This window comes from Condylura cristata, unplaced genomic scaffold, assembly GCF_000260355.1.
Source record: "Condylura cristata isolate star-nosed mole 26May11 unplaced genomic scaffold, ConCri1.0 scaffold00055, whole genome shotgun sequence".
Classification (NCBI taxonomy): Eukaryota; Metazoa; Chordata; class Mammalia; order Eulipotyphla; family Talpidae; genus Condylura; species Condylura cristata.
Window position 1 is genome coordinate 1468099 of NW_004567156.1, and position 16227 is coordinate 1484325.

Sequence of the window (16227 nt, forward strand, 5' to 3'; positions counted from 1 at the left end):
CAGCTCAACAGACAAAGCCAGAAAGTGCCCAGATCTCTCTCAAGCTTTATTCTTCATTTCTTGCTGTTATCCAGATAACTAATAAAACCAACCACACAAAATTGGGTCCCACTCTTTCCTTTGACTCCCAACCCACCTCCCTGGTTGTGGGCACAGGTCTGGGGTGGGAGGCAGGGAGTGGTTAATGCCATAGGGAGGAAATGAAAACTGGCTCAGAGAGGAGAAGCCTCAAAAGAAAGAGAAATAAATTAAAAGCCCTCCTATCCCCTCCAGCCAGGGTTCAGATCCTTCCTCCAAGTCCCCAGGAGCAGAGCGAGTGCAGCACCTCAGTCTGCCTCTTCCCCGGTGTCTTTTTAGAATGGAGCAGCGGGGCTTCATGGGGCTGGGTGGGGCCAGGACCACCGAACTGTACCACGGGACAGGAGGAAGCAGAAATGTGTAGACCAAACTGGCGTCCAGGAGTGTGCTCCACCCTGGGCGCCTGGGCACAGGCGGGGATGAGACCTCTGAGTTTGAAGAGTCCAGCCTCCGGGACAGGAGGCTCTGCGGAGAAGGGTGAAGATGCTGAGGAGTGTTGCCAGGATCAGCCTGGGAGGAGTGTTCCAGGCGTCAGCTTCCAGCCACAGCACGAGTCTTCCTCACAAAGGATGAGTCCACTGATTCCACGGACAAGGGGGTGGGGAACTGTTCCATAGAATGGATGAGTCTACTGGCCAATGTGGGGTGGTGGACGGAGAGAGACCACAAAGGAAGAGTCCACTGGGGACAGGATTGAGTGTTCTCGCCCTGTGTAGGCTGAGCCACTGGGATAAGAGGGAGGCAACCTTCCCACAGACAAGATGGCACAGGAGGTGGGTGGGGTCAGAGTGGAGACTGCACCGAGGCAAAGAATCTGGGGGTGAGGGTGGTTGCTGGGAAGGGGCAGCGAGTGGTGCTGTATCCACATTCACTTCAGAACGCGAAGATTCCAAAGAAGAGGGGACAGGTGGGAGAGGGTAAATGAGGAAGAGGGCTCACTCGCCCTAGTTCAGGGCCCACTGGACTGGGAGGTCTGGGAAGGAAAGTTGGGGAGATGGGAGGGGAGCTCAGAGCCGGGCCTCCGCCACCCCTCCAGGCTTCTTCACATAGTCACCCCCACCCCGGCCATCGGTGGAGATCTCCCGGAAAACGGTGAGCATGGACTGCCGGACCCTGTCGGCCAGCGCTGGGACTTCGTCTGGTGTCAGCCCTTCTGTGGGCACCGGAGGCAGCACCCGCACCTGACATCGCCCTGGGGGAGGAGCACCATTAGGGCCTGCACCCCCAGGCTCCTGCGGTCTTGGGGGCCCAGTTTCTGAGCCTCCCCGCCACTCTGCTTCTCAAACTCTTAGTTCTCTTTCCCTTCCCCTAGACAACTGCCCCTTGGCTTGCCTGAGGCTCCCTGCTCGAGGCACCCCTGGACACAGCTCCGTCACCTCCGTAGCACCCTTCCAGCCCCGACTGCCTAGGCATGGCCTTTCCTACTGAGTTGTTATTCTTACAGCTTTAGTGTCCCTGCTAGACAGTATCAGCCCTTCTGGAGCGGCCAAGGGTCACCCCTGCAGCACAGTGTGATGAGTGCTTCATAAACACTGGCTGAGGGGCCTGTGGATCTCGGTGCTGACACTGCCCCCCGAGGGCACCTCTCTAGCTCTCCCATGGCCATGCCGACCAGCCCAACCCCGGATCTGCTCAGAACCCTCACCAGAAGTGAAGCGGCGCTCCTTCTTGCAGTAGAAATCTTGATAGGACGACATGACGATGGGGACAATGGGAACCTGAGGGAAGAGCGATCACCTCACAGCTCCCTTCCCAGGCCCCTATGAAGAGCCTGTGCCACGAGAGGAAGGGATGGCGGGGGCTGGAGCTCAGCAGCTCACCTGCTGAGGAGAGCCAGCACTCACCTGGGCCTGCACTGCGAGGTGAAAGGCGCCACGTTTGAAGGGCAGCATGGAGCCGTTATGGTTTCTCGTGCCCTCGGGGAAAACCCAGACCCGCACCTGGGCAAGAAAGAGCATCAAGGAAGACGCGCATATATGGAGGGTCAGAAAATGGTTGAGGCTGCAAAGGGATTGCTAAGGCCCCGTGGCCCTGTGCCTTAGTTCATTTACGCTGTTCATTCTAGAACTGCCCCAGCCCCCACTTTTCCAGGGTGACTCACGTCCTGGGTGAGCAGGGTCTGGGCAACCTCGGACATGACGCTGATGGCATCCCCTGTGCGCTTCCGGTCAATGAAGATAACTCCTGCCAGCCAGCAGGCCAGTCCAGCAGAGCCAGCCCACAGCAGCTCCCGCTTGGCAATGGGCACACAGCGGCCTGGCAGTACCTCCATCATCCCTTAGGCAGAGGAGGAGTGGGGTGAGGGTCAAGGGGTAGGGAGCCCACCTGCCCAGGCCATCACCCACATTACTAGGGACTAGAGGAAAAGGAAGAGGAAAGCTGGAGTAGAAAAGGGTGCTGAGGAGAGCAGTTCTACCCCAAGGTGAGACACTTGGGATGGGAGTAACGTGGCCGCATCTGAGAAGGGGAGTTGAGGACCGCCAGGGGAGGAGTTTGTGGAGGGGGCTCAGGAAGAAGGGCATGGCTCACCGAGCAGGTCGAGAGAGCTCTGGTGGTTGGACACCACGACGTAGGGTTGTGAAGGAGGGAAGTGGTGAGTCCCTCGTACCTCCACTCGGATCCCATACAGGTATTTGACATGGAGCAGCATCAGGCGTAAGATCCTGTGGGGTCATAGCAAGGGATTCCAGCAGGAGTCCACCTGCAAGCTCAGCTCCCCCAACTCCACCCCCAACCTGAAGGGGCAGTGTCGCCTCCTTGCCCCTTCCTGGGCCCTGGGCTCTCCGTCTCCTGCACACCCCGGCCCTCCCCCACCCTTAGGTTCTCTCATTGCCCAACCCCCTCACTTCATGTTCTCAACATTGCGTCCTCGCACGGCACAGACGGGGATGGCAAGCACAGCCAGGAAGAGGATCCAGCCATTGTAGAAGGCCATCTTGAAGAAGTACTTGGCACTGGGGCTGCAGAACCACAAGGCAGGCAGCAGGAAGAGCAGCAACAGGAAGAGCAGCAGCAGCACCGTCCATACCCCGGGCCACAGCTCCATTCTGGCCACCTGCAGGGGACAGGGAGAGTGGAAGTGGTCCCTGGAGGGGAGCAGGGTCAGCAAGGCACACAAGTCAGGGCTGTGAGGTCAAGGGACGCAGATACAGGATGGGGCCAGTGTTCCCACGGATGGGGCGGCGGGGAAGGGCGCGTGGGACTGCTCTCTCATCCCTCTCCGTCAAGACCCCAGACGCATTCAGGCAAGAGACACATGACATGGACACGATTCACAGTCACATGATTGTAAGAGGACAATAACAGTGACAGCTAACACTTGTTTTATGATGGTCTAGACCCACACTGTCCAGTGTGGTGGCCACCAGCCATGTGGATGTCTACAGGACATCTAAGAGGTGGCCTGCTCTGAGCTGAGATGTAATGCACACCTGAGATTTCAAACACAGAATGAAAAACAATATAAAAAAATCCCATTAAAAAGCTTCTATTTTGGGGCCTCCCTGGTTGCATAAGGGATTGAGTAACAGTGATATGAAGCTAGCCACAGCCACTACAAGCACAAGTTCGATCCCCTGCCAGGGAGCTGACCCACATGGCGCGGCAGACCTCTCCTGTCCCACCCGCTGCTCCCTTTAGCAGAGTATTTCAGTCAGTCTGCCTGTTCTGCCCTTCATGTCTCAGGTGAATCCTCTCAACCCCCATGCCCTCACCATACCTCTGGCCTAAACCCCACCTCTCGTATGCATAAATAAAATAAATCTTTTAAAAAAAATCCTTTATTTTGCTTAAATGTTGATCAACATAATAAACTTTTGGGCACACTTCAATAAAACATACAATTAAAATTAACCACACCCGGCTACTTTTTACCTTTTTTGGTATAGTTAATAGAAACTTATAAATTTTACATATGGCTTGTTGGATAGGCCTGTTCTATATACTATGTTAAACCTTTAAATGAACCACATGATTTATATTTTATGGGAAAAAGGCTCGGAGAAGTAAAGGAACTTAACCTGCGAGCGCACAGCTGCTAGACAATTCCTAGCTAAACCTTAAGCAGCTGTGCTCTAACCCGTGGCTACACTGCACTCACACGCACACTGCACAAGATACCTGCAGACATTCTCACAGGCTAACTGTGAAGGAGGAAGGCTCTGTCACTTACACAGTCACCCTGAGACCCATCCACACGCATCTAGAAATTTACAATCGCACGCAGAGACATACCTAGAAAAATCTAAGTGCATACCTAGAAAAATCTCCACCAGGCAGCCTCCCTCACCCTAGGGAAAGCCACCAACACACCAGCAGTCGCTACCTCCATCAATCCTGCCTCCACAGGCAGGCAAGCGCACCTACCACTTTCCTCCCTCTCTTCGGACACTGAGGGCAGTTTGGTCAGGCAGCTGCAGTCATCAAGTCTCACCAGATTAAACAGAACAAGCCAACACCATGTGGGCAGAGTCATACCACTTGTCCAGGAAAGAGCTCTTGGGAGGCGGCGGCCCTGGCACTGGAACCTGCCTTCTAGGCTTTTCCTCCTTCCTCCACCTGCCTCACTGCTGGGGGTAGGGTCCTGAGTCACACAAAGGGTGTTTAGGCAAGTACATAGCTGCTGTTCACAGTGAGGCCGGGGGCACTCCCAGCCAGGGATGGCTGAGCTCAAAGGGCAGCCCACTGGCCAAGCCAGCGGCTCTATCCCACTCCTCCTGCAAGTTGAGACCTGCTTTTCTACCCTGGACTATTCGAAACAGACTCCTCTTCCCCTTATAGCATACCATGACCTCTTGTCTTCCATGTGGCCACCACTGACATTTTTTTAACACAAATCTGAGCATCTGGTTTGCCCAAAAGCCCTCTTGACAAGTTGACGTCTGCACAGATCTCTGACCACAATCCCACAAACACCTTTTTTGCTCTAGTCCAGCTGATTGACTTTAGTTCCTCAATACCCTGATTCTTTACACTTCTGTGCTGTAAACATGCTGTTTTCCTTAGCTGAAATGCCTCTGCCTCTTCCCTTGCCTCACACAGCTCAATGTCACAGGTTTTGTTTGGGCAGCTTCCTGAACCCTCCAGGCCTGGGCTTTTATCTTGACCACTGGTTCTCAAAGATTAGAACTACAAATCCTTGACCCTTAGCCCAGATTTTCTGTATCAGAAATTCTGGGTGTGGGGCCCATCAATCTATAGTTTAACAAGCCCTCCAGGTGAATCAAACAGATCCTGATGTTGACAACCACTGGTCCGGACACCACACTATGTGTAACCAGCTGCTTGCTGGTATTTTTTATTTCCTCCCTGGTCTGTAAGTAGCTTGAGGACAAGACTCTGTTTTATCCCCAGCAGCCAAGACAGGCGGGGGAAGAGAAGGTGCTGAATAAACAACTGATAAGCGAATTATAAGGCTGTACACCCACCTCTTAGCCATAATTAATGTGATAACAGTTCTTACGGATCTGATATAAGGAGCCAAGAAAACCATGAACATACCAAGTCCCACAAGTAGCCTCGGAATACACTACACAGCCTGAGTGAACCAGTGCCTTCTCGCATACCACAAGCAGAAAGGGGGTCAACACGCCACATGAGGATAGATGCTGCTGTCATCAGATACAAGGCAACGGTGCAAGGGGTGGGGGACAGATAACATGCCTGGTGGGGTTGACCCCGCGGCAAGCTGAGCTAGAGCGCTAAGACTAAGGCCAGACAGATCAGCAAAGTTAGTTAGGCCTATGGGTTTGCCTTTTTGGGAACTTGGTGGCCCGGCTTGTTATTATAAGCGCCTCTCAGGAGCAGAAACGACCAAGAATTTTTAAACACAATGGGGTGCTAAATGGGTAAATGAGTGCACAGCTCACAGAACATACCGCCCATAAAACGACAAAGAACGTAGTATGCATTAGCAGGAGCACATCTGCCACAGACATGTCACATGAGTGCAGAGTGACGGGGTACCCACGTGTACGGTGTGAACCAAGACTAGAAAAACCTGTGCAGCAAAGACTGACCTGGTGACGAAATGGTGCGCTGGCCTGTGAAGCCACAGGACCCCCACTTGAGGACTATTGCATATGGTGGATCCACGGACAAAAGACAGGAACCCAAACTACCGTATAATCTTTACACCCTTAACCAGGCAAAAACAAAATGTGCAAAAAACCCCACAAGAGCTAAAATAAACAAAAACTCACTCGCTTGAACATACATCGCACCTAGATCTGAGGCATGGACATGACACGAGAATGGGCAATTCTAAAGGCAAACAACATGACTTCTCTCAGGTCCTTAGTTAACACCGGGCAACTGAGTTGCACACAACTCACTAAACATGTCAACAACACAGAGACTCAATGTAGAAAGCACAGTCCCCCACAAGGCATCGGGGTGTCAGTAAGGGTTACAGCACAGTATGAAAGGCCACTGAGAAGCAAGAGGTGCTGTGCCTAGATGGAAACGGAGGTGTCTGAGGGCATTCCTAGGCAGCAAATTCTGCTGGCAGAAAGAGAGTAATACACCGCCTTCACCCAGCCTCACTGCCCCACTCCCCAAGAGTGGTGTGGAGCCAAAGGGCAGGAAAAGGAATCTGGTAGTGTCAGGGTTCCCTCTCCAGGATTCCCTGTCCACACCCCCATCCCAAATTCGCCGAGACTCCACCTCTCCTCCCTCTCTACCAGTCTTCCTCCCTCTCAGGCCCCCTTCTTTCCCCAGCAACCCTCTCCCCAGACCACCCTCCCAGACCCTTTCTCTCCCCATCCCCTCCTCCAAGTCCCTTTCAGCACCCTCCACCCTCCTCCACCCATCCCTTTCCCGCCCCCACCTCAGTGGGGTGGGGGGCCTGGGGGGCTGGCCCCCTCCCCAGCCAGGCTGCGGCAGCGGTGGTGGCGGTGTGTCTCTGCCTCTGTCGGGGTGTCGGTGCCAAGGGGGCGACAGGACTTGGGGGTGTCCTAGCCCCGGCCGATGGAGGGGAGGTGAGAGTGGGAGGCTGGGCCCATAGCGGTAGGAATGGTGGGGGCTTGGCCCCCCAGCTCCCTCCCTCCCTCCCTTCCTGCTGTCTCTGAGGGCTGGGGCTGCTGCCGCCGCCGCTATCCCCCCCACCCCTCCCCAACGCCTGCTGGTTTCCGGGGCCGGCCAGGAAGTAGGGGGCGGTGATGGGCGGCCTGTTTTGCCAATCGCCTCCCAGGGACCCAAGGCTTCTCCTTCCCACAGCCACCGGGCTTCTCTGGCTGGTTTCGAGCTCAGCTGGGCTCGGCCTCTGGCTCGCTCGGGCTCCAGCTGCATCTCTTTTCCTCCTCCAACTCCCTTTCGGTGCACGCAGCTGTTCCGTGGGGCTGGACTCCGTCCTCGGTCCTCGCCTCTTCTCTTCCAGCCACTTTCACTTGGTTCTCCCGCAGTCCTTAGCTCCCAGACCGGCAGCGTACTCCCTCCAATTCCCACTCTTCTCCAAGAAGTCTTTTCCTGTCCCCCATTCTATTCCAAACATTTATCAAGCACCTACTTACCCGCCAAGTACTAAGTGCTCCCTGTCTCTTTTTCTCTCCATCTCTACCCAGCTCACTCTCCAGCCCCCTTAGCCGTTTTCCTCTGCTTCTTTGCCTATTTCCCAGCAGCTCAGCCCCCTCCGCCACCCGTCTCTCTCTGGTCATTAAAAAGAAGGGACAGTCTCAACTTCTCTCCCTGCCTCGTCAATGCTTAATTAACAAGAGTACCTTTTCTTCCGTCGAACCTTCCGTCAGTCTCCTTACCCAAGCTGATACAGCCCTTCTCTCCCCAACTTAGAATCTGGATACACCTTTTCTTCCAGTGGAAACTGGGCATTAGGATTGCCTCCTTGGGGGAAAAGAGTGAGGGAGAATGCTGATTCCAGTGGAATGAGCTCGCTTCTGTCGTTCTGCAGCCAGGTGGCTAGCTAGCTTCCTCACCAGCCCCTACCCCGTCTCCCCTGACTCCCGTTATAACTTTGCCAAGATCAAGCCATTACTCCTCCCACCTTGGTCTCCGAGAGCTCTCCTTCTCAGTAACTTTTCCCTAACCTCTTCAGACCTCCCCTGCCCTCCTTAAGGCAAACTCCCAACCTCTCACCTTGCCTCACTTGAGTCATGTGGGACCTTTTATCAGGGTACTGCTGAACAGCTCTCAAGCTGCGACTGCCCTCACTCCTAGACACACCTTTGCCCTGTATGAGTTTACACGCACTGAGGTAGAGAATGTAAAGAACTCTGCTAGGGGAGGGCTGTTACCTAGTTCTGCTCCTTGGGCCACAGTGAGGGTCAGTGACTGTAGGAAAAGGCCAGACTCGGACGAAAGGCCCAAACTGTGAAGCAGCTTGCCCAGGTCCCGGGGGGTCGAGCCCAGGGGGTAGACCCCAGCTGGGCCGGGCATATTACATGAAGGAAGGGGCGGGCTTAACCCCGTTCCGCCAGGGGTCGCCTAGAAAAGGGGCGGGCCTCGGCCCTTCTGGACCCGCTCACAAAGGGGTGGGACTAGAGCTTTTCCGCCCTCAAGGTGTATAAACCGAGTCGAGGGCAAAGTCGATCGGGTCTATCGCATTAGACGTGGGTGAGGCTTTAGTTCAGTTCTGCTTTGTCAGTCACCTAGAGGGGCGGGCTGAATGGTCCAGCCGAGGTCGCGGAGTTAACACCAACACCGCAGACCGACGTTCACACCATCCAGGCGTCGGTCTAATCTTAGTTCTGCTCCCTGCATCACTGAGAGGGAGGAGCGAACCCAAGTTCTGTTCTCTACATCACCGAGGAAGGCCGGAGCCATTTTGAACCCTGCGACCCTAGTGTTTGCCCTCTTTTTTTCCAGCTCTGCGCTGTCTTTCCCGATCCGGCCAATCAGAGGCGAAAGAAAGGGCCCAATCACCCGAGAGCGTCCACAGCCAGAGTACCCGGATGAGGCCGAATCGAGGCCTTTGAACTCCAATCCCCGCCAATTGTAGAGCCGTCACCATGGCGACGGGATAGAGGTAAAGGGGTGGGATCAGAGAAAGATCAACCCTCAGGGCATTGGCGCGCCCCTTCCCGCCTCCTACTGCGCACGCGCATCTTGCCTAACCACCATTTTCCGGAGAGTTCCAGCCAATCAATTGCCTTGGTGCCGTACGCTCCAAAGTCCTATAGGAGTCCGGACATTCTCAGCAAGAGGAAAAGAGGTTTCTGTGGGCGAGGCCGATGTAGTCCCGAGCCAATTGCGCCTGGCTTTTGGTTATGACTGGCAGCTACTCGGACAAATCAAGTCCTCTCGGGAGGCGACTGAACGCGTAGAGTCGTTACCAATCCCAGGGCACTGCCTACGGACTGCGACTGCATCAGCCAATAGTCATTGTACAAGGGCAGGCCCGCTCCAACCTCTTTCCACCCCCACCCTTTGAACCAATCGTCTCTTTTGAGCCTGAGTGACTGACAGGCACGCAGACCAATAGTGGTTAGGAATCCCTGAAGCCTGCCCAACGTTCGTGAGCCGGAGGCGGCTTCTCGGTTGTTGGGGCGTGTGTATGTGTGTTTGGGGGAATTAAGGGGTACGCGGGGGGCGAAACAGAGGCCATGGCAGCAGCGGAGGAGGAGGACGGGGGCCCCGAAGGGCCAAACCGCGAGCGGGGCGGGGCGGGCGCGACCTTCGAATGTAATATATGTCTGGAGACCGCTCGCGAGGCTGTGGTCAGTGTGTGTGGCCACCTGTACTGGTGAGAATCCGGGAGGTGGGCGAAAAGTGGCGGGGTTCACCTCCATTCCTGGGGAGGCGAGGGTTTGGGGGTGGTATGGTTAAGCAGTTAACTAGAGGGCACATCCTATAGGTGAGTCCTTGGAGGGGACTCAGGTCCTTAATGGTTTTGTGTGGGCGGGAGGGTCTCGTCTGTACAGACAAGATCTGTTGAAAGGAGAGTCGTAGAAATTAAATGCCGGGGTTTATGGTGTGTTTAGGGGGATGTGTGTGTGGGTGTCTTGGGGGCCTGGGGGTCAGTCACCGCACATCTGTTCAGGTGAGACCCAAAGGAATTGAGGGGTCTTTTAATTGTACAGGTAGGAGGACTAGGCAGAATAGAGGAGGCACACGTATGTTGAGGGGGGAACACCTAGGGAGTGTAAGCTCACATTCAGGGGAGATGTGGAGTGAGTAGTATGATAAACTAGTGCACAATACAGAATGGAGGGGCAGCCCTAAAATTTAAAGGGTAGTGGAAATAGGGACATTTATTGAGCTTGGGAGTGAGGAAAAGGATTCGTGGGGGGAGATTCTAGAATAGGTAGAGGTAGTTTGGCTTGAGAGTGATGGGAATGTGGATGGGACTAGGACTGAAAGGAGATCTGGAAAAGTGTGGTTGAAGAAAAGTGGAAATTAAGTTGAAAGGCAGAGAAGGGGAGGTGGGTGTGAGAGAGAACATAGAGCAAATTGAGGATGGGTGTAACTTTAGGTCTTGGGAGAGCAGAGAAGTGGGAAGGCCATCCTGGCTAGCATGACAGAGCTTGCAGAAAGTATGAAAAGAAGCTGGTACTGTCTGGGAACTGTGGGGAGGGCAGTGAGATGGGACTCTGTGCTCTCATTTGTGTAGCTGTTTTCACCTTTTTTTTCCCCCCCCATCTAGTTGGCCCTGTCTTCATCAGGTGCGTACACAGAGAAACTGAAGAGGGTAATGGGGAGGTGTGAGGAGCTGGAAGGTCCTGCTTTGTACTGGATACCACTTCATTTTTTCCCCTCAGTGGCTGGAGACCCGGCCGGAGCGGCAAGAGTGCCCAGTGTGTAAAGCTGGGATCAGCAGAGAAAAAGTTGTTCCCCTTTACGGGCGCGGGAGCCAGAAGCCCCAGGACCCCAGGTGACACAGAGGAGGTGGTGCTGAGGGAAGGTGGAAGGTTATTCTCCTGGGAGCTGGGTGTGTAAGAGGACATTTCCTATTGATATCCCCCTCTTCCTCAGATTGAAAACCCCACCCCGTCCCCAGGGCCAGCGACCAGCTCCAGAGAGCAGAGGGGTGAGTTTGTCTGACTGTGTTCCAGCCTCGCTGGAGACTCGGCCAGTGCCCCCTGACCCTGTCCACCTCTCTAGGGATTCCAGCCATTTGGTGACACCGGGGGCTTCCACTTCTCATTTGGTGTTGGTGCTTTTCCCTTTGGCTTTTTCACTACTGTCTTCAATGCCCACGAGCCATTCCGTCGGGGTACAGGTAAGAGCCTTCCCTGGGTGCCCACCAAGGAGCCCTCCCGTCAGGCCCCCTCCTGCCCAGGAGTGGATGTTTCTTGCACAACTTTCCTCTCTCCCACAGGTGTGGATCTGGGACAGGGTCACCCGGCCTCCAGCTGGCAAGACTCCCTCTTCTTGTTTCTTGCCATCTTCTTTTTTTTCTGGCTGCTCAGTATTTGAGCTGTGTCTCTTCCTGCCCACCTCCAGCCAGAGGAGAATCAGTATTGGGGGTCCCTGCTGACCCTTCCTTACTCCTGGACCCTCCCCTCCAGCCTCTCCATTCCTGTTGATGAAGCTCACTCTCCAGGAGTGGGTGGGGAGTGACATCTGTGTACAGGATGGAAAACCTGCTCTGAACTGCTCACTCGGTAGCATCATGACTCTCAGTTCTGGGAGCGGAGGACAGGCTGAAGACGTCTGTTCCTCCTCTCTTGATCCTTTGCTTCCCCCCAGATTTCTTGATTTGCTGTTCAAAGGTGGGCAGGGTTCCTTCTGACTCCCCCACGTTCCTTTGTTGATTAATTTAATTCTCCTTGGCCTAGTGTCTTTTATGGGCCCGACTCTTACATGCTTCCTGCCCCTCACTACCTCCTTTATTACAAATTCAATAAACAAGATGAAATGTATTGCTGGGAACTTAGCCCACTCTGTCCTTTCCGCTCCCAGGACAGGAGCACCTTCTCCCCAACTTGCATAGATGTTGACATGATGTAGGGAAGTATGGGGGTGAGCCAATTTCCTTTGAGGCTCCCCATGATGCAGAGGGTGAAGGCATCACAGACACACACACAAGCACCGACTGGGCAAGATGTGGCAGGTGTTTACTCGTCACTGTTTGTGGGGGGCTCTGGTTGTGGAGGGATGTTTGTCGAGGTGAGGCTATAGAAGGGAGAGCTGGACAGAGGACAGGATGGGTTCTGGCTGCCAGCCCTTCACGGCGCTCCTGCACTGCTCTCTGCTGCCTCTGGCTCTTCTGACTGATTGAGCTCTGCACGCTCTTCCTCCTCCTCCCGGTTTTCTGGGGCTTTCCTGGGGAGGAGGGTTGAGGGGGGACACTACATGTGGCTTCCAGCCCTTTGGCATGCTTTCCCCCTCACTGACTGGAAGCCCCAAGTCTGAGGTGTCTGGCTTCTTCCACTCACCTCTGCTCTCCTCTGCGCCGTTGTCTTTGCCAGACGATGATCCCAATGAGCAGGGCAGCTGCCCCCAGGCCTCCCAGGACCCCCAGGGCCAAGGCTAGAGTTCCTAACCCTTCCACAAAGCCTAGAGAAAGAGGCAGTGGGTTGAGGACACGCTCATCTCCAGCACTCACCATGCCTCTCGTTGACTCGCTCCCTTATCAGGCTGGAGTCTGTCTGCTTCTGTGACCTATTCAACTCCTCACCTGTAGGTGATCCTTCACCTGTTTTTGGAAGTCAAAGTGGGCATCAGTCAGAAGGGCAGGCTTCAGCTGGGGAGACGGCTGGTTTGTGGGAGGCCCACTGGAGTGTTGCCCAGAGAGAAGAGGGGGCATTCTGGATTGCTCTCTTGTCGGGTTTGGGTGGCAGAGAAAGCCTGGGCGTGACTGGGCTGAGGGACACTGGGGCTGCTCTTGGGGATAAGGCCAGAGTTGGGTAAGGAACTGGAGCCTGTGCTGCCCTGAGCCCAGCCCCAGGGCCTGGGGTTTGGGGAGAGGTCTCACCTGCGATGCTGATGTTGACAGGATGGCTCTCCAGGGACCCGTGGGTGGGATGGGTGGCCACACAGCTGTAGGTCCCCTCGTCCTGCGGTCCCACCTCAGGGAGAAGCAGCACTGGGCTGGGAGGATGGGGCAGGGGTGTGCCCTGGTGGGGGAAGGGACCCGGAGATTTAGAACCCTTGTGTACACCTCCCATACTCCTGTCTCCACACCCCGCCTTGCCCCAGCCTTTCCTGCCATGAGCCCCCGTCCACCTAACTGCCAATTATGCAGCTGTCTCCCAGCCTCCTCTTCAGGCCACTCACATCCTTGATCCAGTGGATTTCAGGAGGGGGCTGGACAGAGGTTCCGCAGGTCAGCGTCGCAGTACCACCCAGAGCCACCACTCCATCTTCCGGCTCTGCCACCAACTGAATCTCCGGAGACTTGGACTCGGACTCTGGGGTGGGGATGCGCATGAGGTTGAGAGTGCTGCCTGTGGGTGGCCCCAGTGTCCGTGGGCTTAGCCTTCCCTCCCAAAGGTCCCCACCTCTGCACTCACCCGAGACACGGAGCCTGATGGGGGCCGAGTGAAGGGGTCTGCGCCGGGGAAGGCCAGGGCGAAAGCTACAGGAGAGGGTATGGCGGGGAGCTTCTCCCTGAGCTGGGGTTACTGTCAGCTCTGACTGGAGTGTGAAAAGCCCTGTCTCGGGGTCTCTTCTGGTCTCTTCCTTCACAGACACTCCTATGATGGAAGCACAAGGAAAGACACCCCAGTGGGTGTGGGAGAGGGTCAGCAGAAGGTGGCTAAGTGGAGGAAACTTGAGACTCACCTTTGCCATCGGGTACCAGGGGTTTCCTATTCAAGTGCCAGGTGAGCGTCCCTTCAGGGTAGCCCCCCTCAGACACACATGTGCCCACCTGAGAAAGGAGTGCCCTTATCACCTTTGGAAGTTAGAGGCTGCATACACATACCCACTGCTGCTTGCCCCTCTGGTGCCCAGGGCCACGTTTCTCCCCTTTTCTTCTACTACCTTATTGGGTACACCAGCCATGAGTTCAGAGGCAGGATCAATAATTTCTGGCTTCTCAGGTATCTCTGAGGGAGGAAAAATCAATCCAGTCAGAGGCTGAAAGGTACTCACATGCCAGGTGTGGGGCCCGGGGCAGCTGTAGTCAGAAATTCTCATATAGCAGAGCCAGAGTCAAGAGCTGGGGTAAAAGTTTTGTCCTTAGACGAGAGAGGTGGGCTTCAGAAAAGGCTCTGGAATCCTTACGGTAGACTCGAACTTGGTAATGGGAGTTGATCTCCTTTCCACTGCGGCTTATCGCCCGGCACTGGAAAGTCCCCTCATCCTGGATCCCAACAGATGGCAGGAGGAGGGAACCATTGGGGAGAATCCTGGCCACGCTATCCCAGGAACCTCCCTCAGGAGACAGGACCTTCCAAGCTTCTGTCCGACCTGTGTTCTGAGATGGAGGAAAGAGGCTTAAGGGGTGCAAGCCCTTTGGGAAAGGAAGGATGAGGCAGGAAGGTGGGGAAGCCAGTCCGTGCTGGTCTCTGGAAGTGGGGAGGCTGTTACAAGAGCCCGGCTTACCAATTTCCATTCCAGCTGCTGGGGTGGTTTCTTCGGGACGCCCCTACAGTTCAGCACCAGTGGCTTCCCAATCTGCGCGGTGACGTTTTGACCTTGGACCACTGCCCCTGGGAGACAGCACCAGGGTAGAGGGTGAGATGGGAGATGGGGCCAATCTGACAGGTAAGTGAGGAAACGTGAAAGAAAACTAATGCTTAGTTTCCAGTAAAGTTCTGGGGGTGATTGGGGTGGGCACGGAGTTATTTCTGCAAGGGATGGGGGTTGGTGTGGGGGGAGTGGCTCACCCCACAGACTGAGGACCAGCACCCAGGCTCCAGCTGCTGCCATCCTGCTTCCTTCCTGGGCTCCTGGTTCTGTCTGCCCCTCAATGTTAAGTTGGCAGCCCTAGGTGGGGCTTGCACCCTCAACCCTGCCCCCATCTCCCCATCCTGTCCCGTCACAGGGAATGCTAGGAATTCATGCCTTTCCCACAAGAGTCCTTCAGGTACAAGGAGAAACAATTGTCACCCCACCCAGGGGCATTGCCAGCCTCCTGGGCACATTCATCATATCCATGGGGGTGGGGAGCACACCTAGAGCCTCTCATGCCCCGAAGACCCCCAACCTATTGCACCAGAGAACTCTCTGATGGACTACCACAGTCCCATCCTGACTAGGCAAGGTTACTAAGCAACAGGTTTTGGGGGGCAGGTGGGACCTAGAGAGGAGGCAGAAGTGAACTGAGGGGCTTGGGTTGCATGGTCAGGGTGAGGCTGAACCAACCAGGGGGAAAAGCTGTTTGGGGCTTTATGAGAAAAATACTTTCTTCTGAGATTTCTCATTTTTTTGAAAAAAATTCTCAACTAAACCCAGGGAAAAAAGAAACTTCTTTATTTAAAACTGCATTTTTTTTCTTCCTGTGAAACTACAAGTTTACAAGTGAGGAGAGAACTGCCCCTGGCCCGTGCTTCCCACCCCCCCCCACCCATTGCTTCCCCATCCTGCCCCCCCAGTCCTGCCCAGATCTTTGATGGGAGGGATTCCCACTATGACAGTCTTGTATCCTGAGGATGTTTGAGGGGTTCAGATGGTAGGGACCAGGGCTGAGGGTGGAACAGTGATTTTTACTTTCCCCCACACCCGGCTTTTTGTAACCTCCCTCCTCTCTCCACCCCCCTTGATTTTGGACTATTAAAAAAAAATACCTCATTTCTGGGGAAGCTGGGGGAGATATACACACAAGCACCCCAACCCTTATTTAACGTATTTGGCAATAACCTCTTCTTCATTCTTCCCCCTCCAATCTGTAAAGTTTTAAAAAATTTAAAAATGTGTCATTCACAGGGGAAGGTGGCATCTGTGAGGTGGTGTGTCCTCAAAATGACTTGAGTCTAGCCTTGCCTAAGAGTTGTGGGAATAGCGGGGGCCAGCCAGCAGAGGAGACCCCCATAGCCCTCCATACAAAGTACAGCAGAAGGCTGCCTGCACAAGCAAACACCTAAGTGACTTACAAGCAGTGGCAAACATCTCAGTGATTCTGGGGGGCAGAATTGGTGGCCGGTTAAGTGCACTTCCTGATGGACAGGACTGCAGCCAGGTGGGCCTCTGCACTGTTCTATTTGTCCCCCCTTTTTCTTATCACCCTTTGGCTATCACCCCTAATATGGGAAAGCAACAAGTTAAAAAAAAACAAACCACACATTTATAAAAACATCTACTTCCCCAAAC

General features: G+C 54.7%; 3 protein-coding genes across 5 annotated transcripts; 1 reads left to right on the forward strand and 2 right to left on the reverse strand.

Moving 5' to 3' along the window:
* Positions 1 to 29: 29 nt before the first annotated feature.
* Positions 30 to 7218, reverse strand: AGPAT1 (1-acylglycerol-3-phosphate O-acyltransferase 1). Its single transcript, XM_004695162.2, has 7 exons — positions 6905 to 7218; positions 2925 to 3133; positions 2608 to 2741; positions 2180 to 2355; positions 1923 to 2018; positions 1724 to 1796; positions 30 to 1270 (listed from the first exon to the last, which is right to left on the reverse strand). Exons 2-7 carry the CDS (start codon positions 3122 to 3124, stop codon positions 1086 to 1088), a joined length of 864 nt encoding a protein of 287 aa, XP_004695219.1. The 5' UTR covers positions 3125 to 3133; positions 6905 to 7218; the 3' UTR covers positions 30 to 1085.
* Positions 7219 to 9531: 2313 nt separating this feature from the next.
* On the forward strand, positions 9532 to 11893 carry RNF5 (ring finger protein 5, E3 ubiquitin protein ligase). Its single transcript, XM_004695165.2, has 6 exons — positions 9532 to 9772; positions 10673 to 10691; positions 10788 to 10900; positions 11002 to 11056; positions 11131 to 11248; positions 11348 to 11893. Exons 1-6 carry the CDS (start codon positions 9633 to 9635, stop codon positions 11443 to 11445), a joined length of 543 nt encoding a protein of 180 aa, XP_004695222.1. The 5' UTR covers positions 9532 to 9632; the 3' UTR covers positions 11446 to 11893.
* Positions 11894 to 12120: 227 nt separating this feature from the next.
* Positions 12121 to 16221, reverse strand: AGER (advanced glycosylation end product-specific receptor). Of its 3 annotated transcripts, none has more exons than XM_012734430.1 (10): positions 16011 to 16221; positions 14521 to 14627; positions 14200 to 14392; positions 13957 to 14021; positions 13756 to 13843; positions 13485 to 13667; positions 13249 to 13382; positions 12947 to 13088; positions 12408 to 12528; positions 12121 to 12294 (listed from the first exon to the last, which is right to left on the reverse strand). In XM_012734430.1, exons 1-10 carry the CDS (start codon positions 16024 to 16026, stop codon positions 12198 to 12200), a joined length of 1146 nt encoding a protein of 381 aa, XP_012589884.1. In that variant the 5' UTR covers positions 16027 to 16221; the 3' UTR covers positions 12121 to 12197. The 3 variants fall into 3 exon arrangements, with proteins under 3 accessions (XP_012589884.1, XP_012589882.1, XP_012589883.1); XM_012734428.1 differs by adding an exon at positions 12650 to 12667 and having other exon boundaries at positions 13249 to 13667; XM_012734429.1 differs by having other exon boundaries at positions 13249 to 13667.
* Positions 16222 to 16227: the final 6 nt, after the last annotated feature.

What these genes read in the sequence shown, in the direction of transcription:
- AGPAT1 (XM_004695162.2), bottom strand. Translation starts at nt 3,124, where the DNA reads ATGGAGCTGTGGCCCGGGGTATGGACGGTGCTGCTGCTGCTCTTCCTG. An exon ending in GAGCTCTCTCGACCTGCTCG is followed by an intron (nt 2,356 to 2,607) that starts GTGAGCCATGCC and finishes CCTCTGCCTAAG; the next exon opens with GGATGATGGAGGTACTGCCA. An exon ending in AGACCCTGCTCACCCAGGAC is followed by an intron (nt 2,019 to 2,179) that starts GTGAGTCACCCT and finishes TTTCTTGCCCAG; the next exon opens with GTGCGGGTCTGGGTTTTCCC.
- RNF5 (XM_004695165.2), top strand. Translation starts at nt 9,633, where the DNA reads ATGGCAGCAGCGGAGGAGGAGGACGGGGGCCCCGAAGGGCCAAACCGC. An exon ending in CAGCTCCAGAGAGCAGAGGG is followed by an intron (nt 11,057 to 11,130) that starts GTGAGTTTGTCT and finishes CCACCTCTCTAG; the next exon opens with GGATTCCAGCCATTTGGTGA. An exon ending in GCCATTCCGTCGGGGTACAG is followed by an intron (nt 11,249 to 11,347) that starts GTAAGAGCCTTC and finishes TCTCTCCCACAG; the next exon opens with GTGTGGATCTGGGACAGGGT.
- AGER (XM_012734428.1), bottom strand. An exon ending in AGCAGCTGGAATGGAAATTG is followed by an intron (nt 14,393 to 14,520) that starts GTAAGCCGGGCT and finishes CCTCCATCTCAG; the next exon opens with AACACAGGTCGGACAGAAGC. An exon ending in CGGCGCAGAGGAGAGCAGAG is followed by an intron (nt 12,295 to 12,407) that starts GTGAGTGGAAGA and finishes CCTCCTCCCCAG; the next exon opens with GAAAGCCCCAGAAAACCGGG.